Source organism: Centruroides vittatus, unplaced genomic scaffold (genome assembly GCF_030686945.1).
Source record: "Centruroides vittatus isolate TY-2023 unplaced genomic scaffold, ASM3068694v2 contig_420, whole genome shotgun sequence".
NCBI lineage: Eukaryota > Metazoa > Arthropoda > Arachnida > Scorpiones > Buthidae > Centruroides > Centruroides vittatus.
In genome coordinates, this window is record NW_027122228.1 from 57,273 (window position 1) to 71,492 (window position 14,220).

The 14,220-nt window shown below is 31.4% G+C and overlaps 3 protein-coding genes across 3 annotated transcripts in view; 1 reads left to right on the plus strand and 2 right to left on the minus strand.

Annotated features, from left to right (window-relative positions):
- The window catches only part of LOC136976733 (uncharacterized), a 128,381-nt gene that overhangs the window by 11,899 nt on the left and 102,262 nt on the right, over positions 1-14,220 (minus strand). The gene's annotated exons all lie outside the window — the stretch shown is intronic.
- LOC136976744 (transmembrane protease serine 4-like) lies at positions 1,113-4,914 on the plus strand. Its single transcript, XM_067272101.1, has 5 exons — positions 1,113-1,118; positions 2,750-2,838; positions 2,946-3,196; positions 3,305-3,435; positions 4,652-4,914. The coding sequence occupies exons 1-5, from the start codon at positions 1,113-1,115 to the stop codon at positions 4,829-4,831; spliced, it is 657 nt and encodes a 218-aa protein (XP_067128202.1). The 3' UTR covers positions 4,832-4,914.
- LOC136976731 (uncharacterized) lies at positions 12,817-13,781 on the minus strand. The gene is made up of 4 exons (XM_067272091.1): positions 13,344-13,781; positions 13,199-13,267; positions 13,040-13,129; positions 12,817-12,966 (listed from the first exon to the last, which is right to left on the minus strand). The coding sequence occupies exons 1-4, from the start codon at positions 13,779-13,781 to the stop codon at positions 12,817-12,819; spliced, it is 747 nt and encodes a 248-aa protein (XP_067128192.1).

The following is a 14,220-nucleotide window of genomic DNA, read 5'->3' on the forward strand; positions in this document are numbered from 1 at the left end:
ACTACCTATCCAACTCTTACCAGCGCATTACCTCTACGTGTCACCAAATTACAGAATTTTGACTACATAATTATTTGTGTTTTATACTATTTAAACCGAATATGTTATGTCAAAAATAAGATGCGAAATCTGCAACAAATTTTTCAGTGATGACAGTGTGGAAAATATAACTTCCCATAAAACCTCGACAATCCATCCCGTTACAATTATATTTATTACGATGTCCTAAGCTAAAATGACCAAATATGGTTTCAGACTAAAATGAACATTATATTGTCCTTATGCCAGCAAAATACCGAGCAAAAAGTAATATCTGCTAGTTCATTGCTTATTATTGATTTTAATAACTAATGAGAATTAAAATACGTTATATAGTACCCGAGTACTGTTTACTAACAGATCAATGAGATTTCACTTCTTTAGACTCAATGTATCAATTGAAATTATATGATCTAATCCTTAAAATATAGCTTCTATCGTTGAAAATTGCCATTAGTTAAATATTAGAAATAAACTTTGGTTATACAATTCCTGAAGCCTTCCTATTTTTGTGAGCCCTTCAATCACATCGTATGGCTTAATTCTACTGCTACTAAACACTACTTTCTAAACATCTAATTTCATATTGAAACTTAGAGCTCTCATTGATAGTTATAGAGAGTGTAGGGTGTAAGATTAATGTGTTATAAAAATGCCACCTATGGGTATTCTCTCGAAAGGATATTCTATCAGTAATCGGCCCCTATTTAGATGGACAGGTGAAGAAAGCTCGGAAAATAGCATGGCCAGCCGTTAGTTAAGTATCAAATCTCGACTGACAACCAGTGCTCACTGGTTCTATCTTTTTAACTACGGGTAAACTTTAGTCACAAGGAATAAATATATTTCTTGATCTAATTTTCTAAACTTGATATAACCCAATAAAACCAATAAAAACTAATTTTTATAATATAATATTAAGCTTTGCATAATTAAAGCTTATACTTTGTATAAATCTCAACTATGCATTCAAAACATTTTATATTTCTTATGCTATTTGATATTTTTTTGACACAGATATCAATTTGGTATTGTCTTTTCACTTTTCTTCGCAACTGTATTTGGACAAATATATGAAGGTAAGTACTATTTAATACTATTTAGTAGGTAATATTCATAGAACACTGAACTATTTCCTAATTTAACTTTACCGTTATTTGTGAGATAATAATGAAATGTTTTCCTGAGGCCTTTTGTTTAAGTATTGTTTTATTTTGTGCCTAAAGGATGCCTCGAAATATGACATGATTCCGATCTCTGACATCTTCTCAACCTTTAACTACCAAAATGTAATAGCATCAATACCCATTATATACAACACCAAATTTTCTTTCTTAATCTTTATTCATCCTAAGATATTAAATGAAATATACACCAACACAAATACACCCAGAAGCTTTGTATAGAAATTAGACACGTGAAGAAAAAAACACAGAAAACTCCTCTTGGCGAACATGTTCGTGTTCACCGCGACAACTATTCTCTGATTTCTTATACTAGACCACTGAGTGTTGCATTGCAAACTTGAAATTCATACCTTACAAATTGAAATTTGTTTTAAAATAAATTTTAAATTAAAATACTTTTATCTTTTATTTGTCAATGTAAATCACTACAATGGCACAGTTTTTTTTTTCAATTTACGCATCTTTCACCTCGTACATTTTACATAAATCCAACTTTTAAGATATAAACAACCATTCAAAAGTTTTAATTAAGTTTTGTATTACATATTTGCAGAAGCAGTTCCAAGAATTAAAAGATTGAGCGGAGGAAAAGCTGCATCAGACAAAGAAATTTCTTTTGCGGTAAGCCAATTCGTTCGTTATTAATTAGTTCTGGGAAAACAGAAGGCACTCGTCTCACAATAAAAAATACCACCCGTTAAAATCAAGGTAACAAGAAGACGTGAATTAATAAAGTTTAAAAACGTGTCATAAATAAATATAATAAAAATATGTGTCATGAATTACATGCCTTTGAGCCCAAAGGGGTCATCTTCTTTACCTATATTTTTTTTAATCTGAATATAAAAAATGTCCCATTTGCTAAAATCTATAAAAGAATGGTGTTATTATCACATTTAATCTAATCATACTCTCTATAGGACAAATGGCCCATATTTAGGTGTTAGACACAGGAATAAAACTCGAAAACTCCACGGACTAGCCCTGTGATCAGGCACAAATCCATTATTAGTGTTCAGTCGTTTTTATCTAATTGACCACTCGTGGGCTGAAAGCATTGAAAGACGACGAAAAACTATTGTGACATTGTTACAATGTCGTACTGCAATTTTTGATCATGTATTTAATTTAAAATATATTTTAACAATACAGTCGTGTCGGTCATCTATCTAACACCTTTCAAGGGAAAAGTTTTGAATTTAACTAACATTTTCGGTCTGTATCGGACGTTCGTATATACTTAATAGGGATCTCCTGTTCCCTGTGGTTTCCATATTTGGTATCGTGTTTCATATATCTAACTTCTTTCTCGATATTAAGGAAAGACGGACAGACATGCAAACAGACACCGACAGTGGGAATTTATAGGTCTACAATTTTTTTCAAATTGCAGCGCAATTATAATATGCTAAGCATAAAATTTCTATAGTAATTATGGTTAAATTAAATGTTTGATTATTATTATAATTTTATTAAGCTAAAATGACATTATAATTAACGTAAATGAATATATGATTTTACAGATAGCTTTATTCCATAAGAATTCATACATTTGTACTTTTTCTTTGATTACACTGCAAACTGCACTGGGTGCTGCTCATTGCCTGAGGAAGTAAGTAAACGTTATTATATATTAATATATATAAATTGATTTTTGCATGTAAATGTAGAAGTGATTTGATTACGATCAATGCCCGATTTAACCTTTTAATTGAGCAGTACAGACGTACGTGACCTTTACGGAACGATAGGAAACGGAAATAAAATGCTTGGAGAAAAAATATCATTCAGCGCTATGTATAAACATCCATTTTTAAAGCCATCGGGATTTCACGATATTGCAACTTTAATTTTGCGGAAACCAATTGACAAACAGCAAATCCCTAATGTATCACCAATTGCTCTTCCATTAAGAGATAGAGAATTCACAAAAGGAACAGCTACGGTTACAGGATGGGGTAGAAAAGATAGTATGGAATTATTATCATTTTTATATAAAATATTTTAATTTATTATGTCATTACATAAATAACTATATAAATTATTTTTGATATTTTTTTATATTTTTCTTGAAAAAGGTGAAAGTCAGTCAGATATACTTCAGATGGCAGAAGTTGAATTAATTGATCCTGAGCCTTGGATACACGTTTATCCTCAATTAGATAAATCCCAAATTGCAGTCATTGCTGAAGGAGTAATTTTATACCCTGTAAGTTTATTAAATAATATCGATACAATAATAATAGTCAATAATGTTTTATTCGGGATGCATGAGAATAAAAGTGATAAAATGAACTTTCGTAATCAGGAACCCATCACAAGTAGTAAATGAATAGCCTATTCTAGGGGTGGCGAAGTGGCACGTAACTTATCATATGATTTCGATTTACCATTTGTCTTTTTCAATCAACCTTTCGGTTTATCACCTGATCACCCTTTTTCAATTAGTATTTTGCGTATATTCTAATTAAAGCATATTCGTTTAACTTATTTAAATATCGTTATTTGAGTCTAAAACATTGGCATGCATAAACATCTTTAAAGCTAAGTATGCTTACTATATGGCATGCGGGCTGAAAAAGGTTCGCCACCACACCTGGCTTATTCTTATTAAATTATGGAAGTATTTGGCATAAAATATTACTGAAAAGTACCTGTAAGAAGGCCTCTCTTCGACATAGTGTTATCACGTTAGCCATTCTTACTAACAATACTTAGCATTCGAGGACAACGGTCCATACAGCGCTAAAAATACCAGTTTTAGACCATCACTTATTATTGAAAGCACCCGTATGCTTAAAATATAAAAACATCTTGAGTATACGTAGACATTGGCATCTATTCTAAAGGCCTGAACCCGTTTGGCCTATTGTCCATAATGTTAGGTGACAAATATAAGAAAACATTAAAAATTAGTTATTCCAGTTAAAAGATGTTTTATGGTGGCAGATTACCGCTCAGCATAATACGACAAGAATTAGGTGGAAAACTGACATGTATTCATATGATTTACAATATATTTTGCATGTTCTAGAGCTTCATCATAAAAGATTTTGAAGAGAAAACTAGTTAAAATGAATGTAAATAACAAGATTTTGCATGAAACGCGATCCCTTCAGCTGCAAAGACATAATACTGGATATGAAAAAGTAAACTATGTGATATTGTCTTCGAGAAAGTGATTTCTAGCTGAATCAACGCTGAGTTATCGCATTATTGGATGCCCAATGCTGGCTTATCACATCTTACACAGATGTAAATTTAGTATGGATGTAAATGGGAATCAAAAACAGTAATTGTATTTTAAACAATGTGAGAAGAAAAGTATAGTTTCGTTATAACACACAGCGTGACATTAAGTAAAGTATTTTAGTTTTTATTACCGTTCTTTGAACTTCTAATTACATATTTGTTTTTATTTTCAGGGAGATTCGGGTGGACCTTTAACTTATGTAACAGAAGAAGGATATCAAGTTATAATTGGTGTTTTAAGTTACAGCCTTAGTAACGCAACAATTCCTCACATATTCTGTTCCACGGGAAAACATCTTGAATGGATAAAAGTTTATACTGTTGGAAAACTCACATTTAGAGATGTGTGTTAAATTTTACTTGTTGAGATATAATGTATGTATTTAAATCCATTTATAATAAAATATTTCATATAAATAATTCAAGATTACAAATAGGGCGGATTTTTTTACGTTTCAATGGACTTAAATTGTGTATCGACCGTCTGTTGTAAAAAGTTTTTAATAATAAATTGTCATTATTCTTATAAAATGACAAAAAGTTTAACTGAGGGTAGCGATGAGTTTCACAAAAATTTTACTTTTGTCCATTCCCAGTGTGAGGGACGGGTCCGATCTGCAATGGGCTAATCCATAATTTTTTTAAAAGGATCTGTTGGTAGACATAGGGCAAAAAATGTTGAAAAAAGAAGAAAAAAACGGTAAGCAATATCGAACATTTTTCCAAAGGTGGGTCAATTGAATTTTTATTTCAACTCTAGAATGCGGGGTCAAATATTTAATTCGACTAAATAAACGATGCGTTCAATGAAATATATATATAGTTGCATGCTCGCAGGGATTCGCAATAAGCAAAATAATGCAAAAAGGTGTGCACTCCTTCGAGCTTTCTGGTGGTGCTTCGTGTAGTCACAAACAATTTTTGCATAAAAATCGTGCATTATTCGCTCGATTACATTGCATACCCGAAAGCAGTAGTTAAATATGGCTACAGGACACAATAGTTATTGTGAAAAAATCTTTTATCATTGTTTTAATGTAAGAAACGCCAAATTATAAAGTAACAAGTCGGCGTTTGATCAATTTTAGCTTTGTTTTAATTTTTTCAATAATCTATTTATGGTGTTAAATGAATAATTTATTATAGCTTCAAAACCAACTTACCGTTACTTCTGTGTTGGATGGCAAAAAAGGAATTAAAGAAAAAGACTAAGATGTGTCTACTTAATTTTCAATGTAAACGAAATATTTTCTTTGCGATTTATCAGAACAAATTGAAACTTCAGATTTTTACTGACAATAGATATAATGAAAAATGTACTTAAAGTTTATTCTATTGACGAATTCGGTTAGCCTCTTTACTGCAAAGCAAATATGAATCTTTTATTGAGGTAAGACCTATGAGAGGAAAAACATACTATAAGTTGTCTGTAACAAAGTTAATTAATTATGACAATATACTTAAATTTAATATCGTCTTATTAACTTACTTTTCAAAGTTTGCTTAGTACTTGGCGCATTTTATTTTTGTTGTGTATATGCTGACGAGAATAAAAATAAATCAAGTATGGAAAATGAATAAGTTTTGCGTTCGTAAGTGATAAAAGTTATTAGTAAATATTGAAATTTAGCTTTTATTATATATTATAATATTTGGCAGGGATTGTACGTAGAATGGTTGGCGGAGTTTATGCTGATATTAAAAAATATCCGTTTATGGTGAGCTGTATATAAATTTATGTTTATATAACATTGTTTGTGTATATATATATAATACATTAAATGAAAAAATTATTTTCAGATAGCGCTTATCTATCAATTACATCAAAGGCAGCCTATTTTCGTTGGAAGTTTTACCTTAATAACAACGAAAACTGCTTTGGGAGCTGCACACGTGACTGCTAAGTACGATTCTAAACTTCTTATTATATGTAACCCCCATAAATTACTTGATATTTATGATTTAAACTTAATATTGTAATTTCTTTACGATATTGCTAGAAAAAATACATTTTTCTTGTATACCTCAACTATAAAATTCGGCTTTTGTTACGTCGAATTAAATTATTAATTTATAAATTTACTAGCGAAACTGTTCAAGAGTTATACGGCGCCGTGGGAAACAGAAACAAATTTATGGGAAGAATTAATTTTTCAGAAAAAATCGATCATCCGAAATACACTGGAAAGAAAATAAAATATGATATTACATTGTTGATATTACAAAATCACATTTGTCAATTTTGCTTGATTCCGTCTTTAAGAGTTCGACCCGTTGCTCTACCGAAAAAAAATCGAATTTACAGCTCAGGAATGGCAACTCCAATCGGATGGGGTAGAGTTGAACGTAAGTACACGTTTAACTTTTTGTGCTGTTTTGTTAATAAATATTTAGTAGAGAGAAATGTTAGAAACTGTGTTAACGTCATTCGTTTAAAAACATTAAACTTTCAAAACTAAACGGATGTTGATACTTGTAATATTCTGTTATGCAGTATTAAATAGCTCTACAGGGGTTCAAGAAACGTAAACACTTGTATAAAGGTAGCCATGTGTAGCAATATCTTGCATTTGCTGAGACCTATTGTGATACAAAAAGGAAAGATCACGGTACAACTTAATGTTGAACTTTTGAGCGAAAAACTCCATCCCGTGGTGCGAGTTTTGTTTTCAACTGGAGAGGGACACTGCCAAATATGTCCAGTCACAGTTTTATGAAGTTCAACACTTCTCTTTGCCTCCACGATCACATATTCTTGTGAACCATTGTGGAAATCTTGGAGACCAAGTTGCATAGTAGGTTTTCCGCTTCACAGATGCTTTCGTAACTTAAGCCCATTCTTCGTGAAGAATGAGCACTATTTTTCTGGACACTATCCGCAATTTTTATTCTTTATTCTTTTATATCAAATAAACGCTGTGCATTATAAGAAAAATACGGTACAGCCTAATATTAATAAGTATTTAGCTTAGTGCCATTGGTTTTCACATTATTTTGTCCAACTCTATACTCTTACTTTTGAAAATAAACTCACGATTTTAGCCTCTTGCATCTCTGCACATAAATGGAATGCTAGATTAATGTAGACGTTATTAGTTATTTGATTAATCGTAAATTTAATATTTTTAAAACTACATTTTATGTACAAAATCATTTTAATTATTACTAATATTTTTTTACTTTATTTTTGCAGTTAAGGAAGGGAGAACAGCTTATCTTAGAGAGGCAGCTGTTAACATAGCTAACCCTGAGAAATTTACGTATAATAATGTACCTCTAAGTTTAAACCATTCTCTAATTGTTACAAAAACACCAAATACTTGTGGGATGAAAGTAAATATTAACTTCTTACTATAATATTAATTATAATTTAAAATATGCGAGCTTCTTATAAAATAATTGATAATTTTTCGTGTTATAGGGTGACTCTGGTGGGCCATTATTGCTGAAAAATAAACATAAAATGAAAATTCAAATTGGGATTTTAAGTATAAGTGAAATGGAACAATGTGAACCTTCCGTTTATACATCGACTGGATATTTTATGGATTTTATAAAAGACAACAGCGTGGGAAAGTTAAACCTCGTATAGATTGTAGTACATAATTTAAATATTTTGTAAGATGTGGTTTCCTGATGTGTCGATTTTATTGTGCACTATTTTGTAAAGAACGAATCTGTAAAAGATATAATATACCTAATATCTTCTCTAATTTATACAGTGTAACTGATACGTTCACTGATTTACAAATACAATGCAGCTCAATTGTGGTCTTATCGGAACCCATACTGGGAAAGAACCGTCTTTTTTCTCAGAGTGAAAAAAGTTAAAAAGCATCTTATTTCTGTATTTAATATACAAAAATAATACATTTAGTTATCTTGTTTCTGTTATTAAGTAGAATGACAATAGGTTTTGGCTTACTAGTAACTGATTGAATAAACCACTAAACACCATTAGGTGTCGAATTATCACATTTAATTTAATTTCACATTTCCCAAAAATTAAATGTTATAATTCGTCACCAGAGGGACGTTGCGGTATAATCTACATTTTTCGGCGCTATTTTAAGTGGATATAAGACCCGAAACTCTCGAAAGGATGTGAACTGAAAGACGTAAGATTATAATTTCCAATTTTTAAAAGTTATTTAAGTTTTAATTGGATTATTTCTGTTTTTAAGGAACATTTTTAAACTAGACTGCTAAGTGGCCTACAAGGAAAGGTCTGGTTGTCTAAAGTTTGTTCCAGAACACGAATTAAAAGTAAATGGTGATCGTCTAGATTTTTTCGGAGCGACTGTGGCTTTTTTAATTTTATTAATTAGTTAATTAATATGCACTATTATTTATAAAACACTTTATGTGAACAAATTTAATGAATTCGAATGAACAATTTATTTTAAGAACTTTATTTTTTAATTATCAACAATCTTTTTGTTATTATCATCATTAATCAACGTCATAATAATCATTTTTATATTAATTTTAATTTTCACAAAAGGACGCAAAATACTTTGACAGATCGACTAGCACGTGTAAACAGAAACGTCATACAAAATAAAACAAGAGAGAATAGAAACCACATTCCGTTGCCATGTTAATTACATCTTGGCTAAGGCAAAGAAAATAAACTACATGCTGATAAAGTGAGCTAGGTGCACCGGAGGACTAAATTATAAAGCTTGTAAAACTCTATATATTGGGGGAAATACAACCAATGCTACTTTACGTGACCTCTAGCTGGGATCGTGTAACTAGTAAAAATTCAGTAGCAAGTAAAGTACTCTCTTTTTACAGACAGTTTGCCATCAGAATTTCAAAATGCTGAAGAACTGTTTCTACTAGTGCCTCTCTGATACTAGCAGAGCTCCTTCCTTTGCCACTATGTATTGTAGAAAAGGTTCTAAACTACTACGTCAGAACTACAAACATTAAGGCTTAACAACGGTCGTAGAGACCGTTGTTAAGCCTTAATGTTTGTAGTTCTGACGTTTGTAGTCCTATCTACGGCTGTTCATATGCTATCACATTGCAATACCCTGTTATCACTGATCATTACCCTGTAAACAAGGTTATCCCCAGGGTACATTTGGTTGTCATCTGCTTCCTCCACGGATAACCATGCAGACATTAATATCTACACAGATGGGTCCAAACGTCCCCTTCATGTCGGCTCATGTATCTGCATCTTCCTCTAAACTGACATATTTTGCTCAAAATATGTTAAAAGGTATACATACTCCCACATATCAAGCTGAAGAAGATGATGTCTACCAAGCCGTTCAGTAAGCCACTTCATTACCAAACAAACTTCTGTCTATCAACATTTACAGTGATTCGCAGTCTGTGCTAAAAGCTCTATTAAATCCCAATTGCAATAGATATAAAATTACCATATATCCAGCATCATATTAAAAGTGTTGTAAATAAGATAACTTTTATATTTTTCCTGGCCATACTGGCATACTAGAAAATGAAAACGCTGACTTTGAGGCTAAGTCAGCTGAAAAGGATACTGACTTGGACTACACTCACATCCCTCTCTCACGCAGCAGCCTTAAAAATTATATTCATGACAACGCTATGCAAAAGTGAAATCAACAATGGTTGAGTAGTAACACTAGTAGAATAACAAGACTTTATTTTCCTAGTGTTGAATGCAGGTTCTCATCGCCATTTAAAGATTTAACGTTTGCTACTGCTCAACTTCTTACTGAGCATGGTAATTTTCGAAGCTACCAGGCGATGTATAACCGGGCAAAAACTGCCTTTTGCTCTACAGAAAACCTAGACACCGCCAACCGTATGATTTATCATTACGCAATTTATGATCAACGTAGACTTATTCGAAAATTATAAATCTTTACGCTTGGTTTCAGGTGGCCATATCCACTCGATAAGCTTGTTCAGAAGCTACTGTTTGATGCTTTTTACAATTATGTTCAAAAAACATGAAAAAAAAAGACTATTTATAATTTCTAATTTCTAGTTTTACGTTTTAGTTTTCACTAAAAACTGAATATTAATTTTATGTTTACTTTGTATCATGTATTTTGGTTTATGTATTCGTAGTCATATACACTTATAGGAGTGGTGCACTTATTCTAATAAAAAACAACAAAAAGAAAAAAGAGAGAGAGAGAGAGAGAGAAACCACCACACGGCCTTTCTCCCATGATAAAAAATTTATCTGCTAGCCTTATTATTCTATCAAGTCACACCTGATGGCGTTAACACAACGAGCATTCTTAATAGAAACTGCCGAATTAAAGCCAAATTCAAAATTCAACGAGAATCATTCAACGAGATCAAGAAGTAAAAATAAGAATATTACGTAAGACGTAATCTATTATCTCCTACCCCTGAGTAAGAAATCGTAAGAAATCCTTGGTCCCCACCCACCCCAAAATACCTAACATAATTTATGGATGGCGCCTTAAAGTCTAATCATGAAATATAGTGAAAGATCTTAAGACATTAATCTCAAAACTTAACAATCATATGTGAGCTTATAGCCAGGGTGATAGACACGTTATATAAAACCTGTTCACCGTTTACGGACCCTGTTGTAAACAGTTACTCGGAAGTACAGGACGGCTTCCGTAGAGATATTTATTTATTTATCAGGTGTTCGCAAAAACCCCTGAAAGTTTGCTTCTCTTGACACCAGTTTATCAATCGTCGAACGCGGATAACCACGCGTTTTTAAATTCTATCTCGCGGAATAACGAGTGGGAGGGACAATGGGTAAGTTTGAAAAGACTTAGTAAAATATGAGTCAGAGAGCAGCATTATAAACAATAACAATTATATATTTAATTAAACAAATAAAAATGAATGCAAAGGATAAATGTAACATATTCGATTGGATCTATATCTATCTTACTCTAGTTCCTATCACCGAGAGAGAGAGAGTTTACAAAATGATCTACAATCATAATACCTCATATATTAATGAATCTAGATGTTTTCTATTGGCACATAAATAAATCTTGATCTTCCACTTATATATTAGGACTTAATTCATAATTAATTTCATGCGAACTATCGATGAGCTCCTGGTCTATCTATATTAGAGACCCCTTTCTCGATGTGTTTACAACGAAAACTTTTAGGGAACTCCGCGATTTGAGTGCGAATTTCGATAACATTCTTGTGCTTTACCCAATCAAAACCTTTAAATCTTACATCATTTGGGGAATAAACAAAGAGGTAAAACATTTGACGTCAAACAGTTTAGTCATCGATAAAGATCTTAAGAACGGAACTTTATTTTCTTTGAAATGAAAGGTAAATGAAATCCTCTTCTTTCTAAAATCAATTAATTCATTTAATAAATTTTTCAATATCTATTGTAATAACATTCTTCAGATAGTACAATAAATTCTACATACGATAACATAAAACAAAAGGGTTTTCTAAAGTAACCACTTGGTAATGATTAAGCTTATCGATAGTAAGGGGAAACAGATTGGTGGGTAAGAAAATTTCGTTAACACCTGCAAGGAAGTTCTAAACGGAAACGTCTTCCTTTCAGAAAATGTCAGTTTTAACGCAAATCAAATTATATTATATTATTAAATTCTTACATATAATTATAAGTAGAATATTAAATTAATCCCATAATACAAGGAAGGAGAACAGGGAAACTTCCGGTCCTCACACACATATAAGGAGAAGACAGTACTTAAGTTACGTAGAAACTTTTATAATTTTATACTTTCGTTTTTAATAAATATGTTATTTAAAAATGAATATTTTAAACAGTCACTTTCTCTTCTCAAAAATCTACTCCCTATGAAAACGAAATAAATGAAAAGTTTATTAATTATTGCGAATGATAATTATCGATGGTTGCCATCAAAGTAGTCTTTTAAAGACCAACTACAAGTAATCGTTCGGTTCCAAATATACTATATTCATAAAATTTATGGTCCTAATGACACTACCTAGTCATTGTAGTTTTTAACATACATTAGTTATATGGTGTAATTTACACTGTAGTAGTCACGATCGGGTGTAGTTGGTAATGCAATTACAAACGCAACTACACCGTATTAGCTCCGTGGTATGGTCAGTGTTTTAAAATTTCGTTAAATTATGTTACACTATAATGATTAAAAATTAAATTAATAAGCTAGTTTTAAACTGTATTTTCTGCACGACTTATTTAGTATACTTTGTTTTTTGTGTTCATACATATAAAAAGTGCTTCTAGTTATTCAATATTACAAATGTTTATACTTGTTCACGTGTGTACTCGTAGTAATAGAAAAATCAGCAGTATCTCGATAAGCTGCCCAGCGTTTTCTCGATTCAACGAATCTTCGTTGATTTACGTAACCAAGTTGAAACGTTCTCCATACAGTGATCTGTTCTGAATATTACTTGCTTGCAGCAAACGTGATGACGTACATTTCGTACTTTCGTTCTCCTTTGCCAATTGAATGAGTGCAGAAAGAATAGAGTAAAGACTACTCATCATCTAAAAGATAGAATAGGAATGAAGATAAAATCCACAACAATAAATTAGAAAGGATTATTTAATCGAAACTTACTTTAATCGGAAAATCGCGTTTGACTCGAAAAAATCCACCCACAGAAAGTCCAATGGGTGTTTTCCCGAATCTCTTCATGAAATTCAGCATCTGTTCGAAAAAGTATATAATTTTAGCATAAAGTGTATCGATAACGTAACAATACAACACTCAATTTACCTTCAGTTTAAAAACGAAAGAGAATCTGCATGAGGAAAATTTATTAATCTCGTTGAAATTTCCATAAATCTAAAATGTACATATATATTTTAAACATTACACATTATATATTAATTTGGTGGTACAAGTATTAAATAAATCTTACCGAGGATGTAAATCTGGATAATCCGAATGAAATTATGACAAATTCGAAAATTATCTCTATGATAGTAACAAATGCACCCAGTTTAAATTGTGCGGGTAAATTGTAAAACAAAGAAATGGTTACCAGGATACAAAACCCATACAAAGAACTGCAGTAAACAGCAGGAAAATACATTTCCAGTTGGTTATTGACGTTTCGAACGTCTTCCATTAATTCTGTATGTTCTTCGATTATGTATGCGATTATATCTTTGATATTGCTCTTTCCTCGAGGAATTACATCAAGTTTGCTCGACAATGTGTTAAATCCATTAAACAATATGAGTAAATAATTATAAACAAAAAATGATATGTAAACGGTTTGTCCTACTAAAAGAAATATAGATAATGCCCAATCAATATTGCAGAGTAGGAATTCCATTATAGTTGCCTTTTCCATGGCAAAATATAGAGAAAAGTCAAGAACGAAGTAAAACGTGACTTGCAATAAAGCAGTGATTGCAAAGAAAACTGCAAATGCAAATTCTATAAAGCGAATTAACGTTTGCTCGACTTCATAGCAAGATTTACTGCTAGGAAGATGTAATCGAATTCTTTTATATAAAGAGAACAGAAAAGTCCAGCATACAATCATACCAATAAAAAATAACTGCATGATGTATTTGAAACCTACGAATATGTTAAACAAGTCTCCGCATACGAATTTATCGGAAAATATCGTGGAAACTAATGCCAACGTATTGAAGATTAAAAAAAATTCGAGAAAATTGGAATAAAATTGAAAAAATCGAACATTCCAAGAATTCTTATAGTGACCACGTGTTAATATATTTAACCCGAGAATTTGTGATGCTGCATTTAAGGAATAAAAAAGTATT

Bases quoted from the DNA above. Each gene is read 5' to 3' on its own strand.
- LOC136976744 (XM_067272101.1), top strand. The intron at 2,839-2,945 runs GTAAGTAAACGT...TTAATTGAGCAG, and splicing joins GCTGCTCATTGCCTGAGGAA to TACAGACGTACGTGACCTTT. The intron at 3,197-3,304 runs GTATGGAATTAT...TTCTTGAAAAAG, and splicing joins AGGATGGGGTAGAAAAGATA to GTGAAAGTCAGTCAGATATA.
- LOC136976731 (XM_067272091.1), bottom strand. From the start codon at position 13,781: ATGGAAAAGGCAACTATAATGGAATTCCTACTCTGCAATATTGATTGG. The intron at 13,130-13,198 runs GTAAATTGAGTG...TTTTTCGAACAG, and splicing joins CTTTCGTTTTTAAACTGAAG to ATGCTGAATTTCATGAAGAG. The intron at 12,967-13,039 runs GTAAGTTTCGAT...TCTATCTTTTAG, and splicing joins AACGCGATTTTCCGATTAAA to ATGATGAGTAGTCTTTACTC.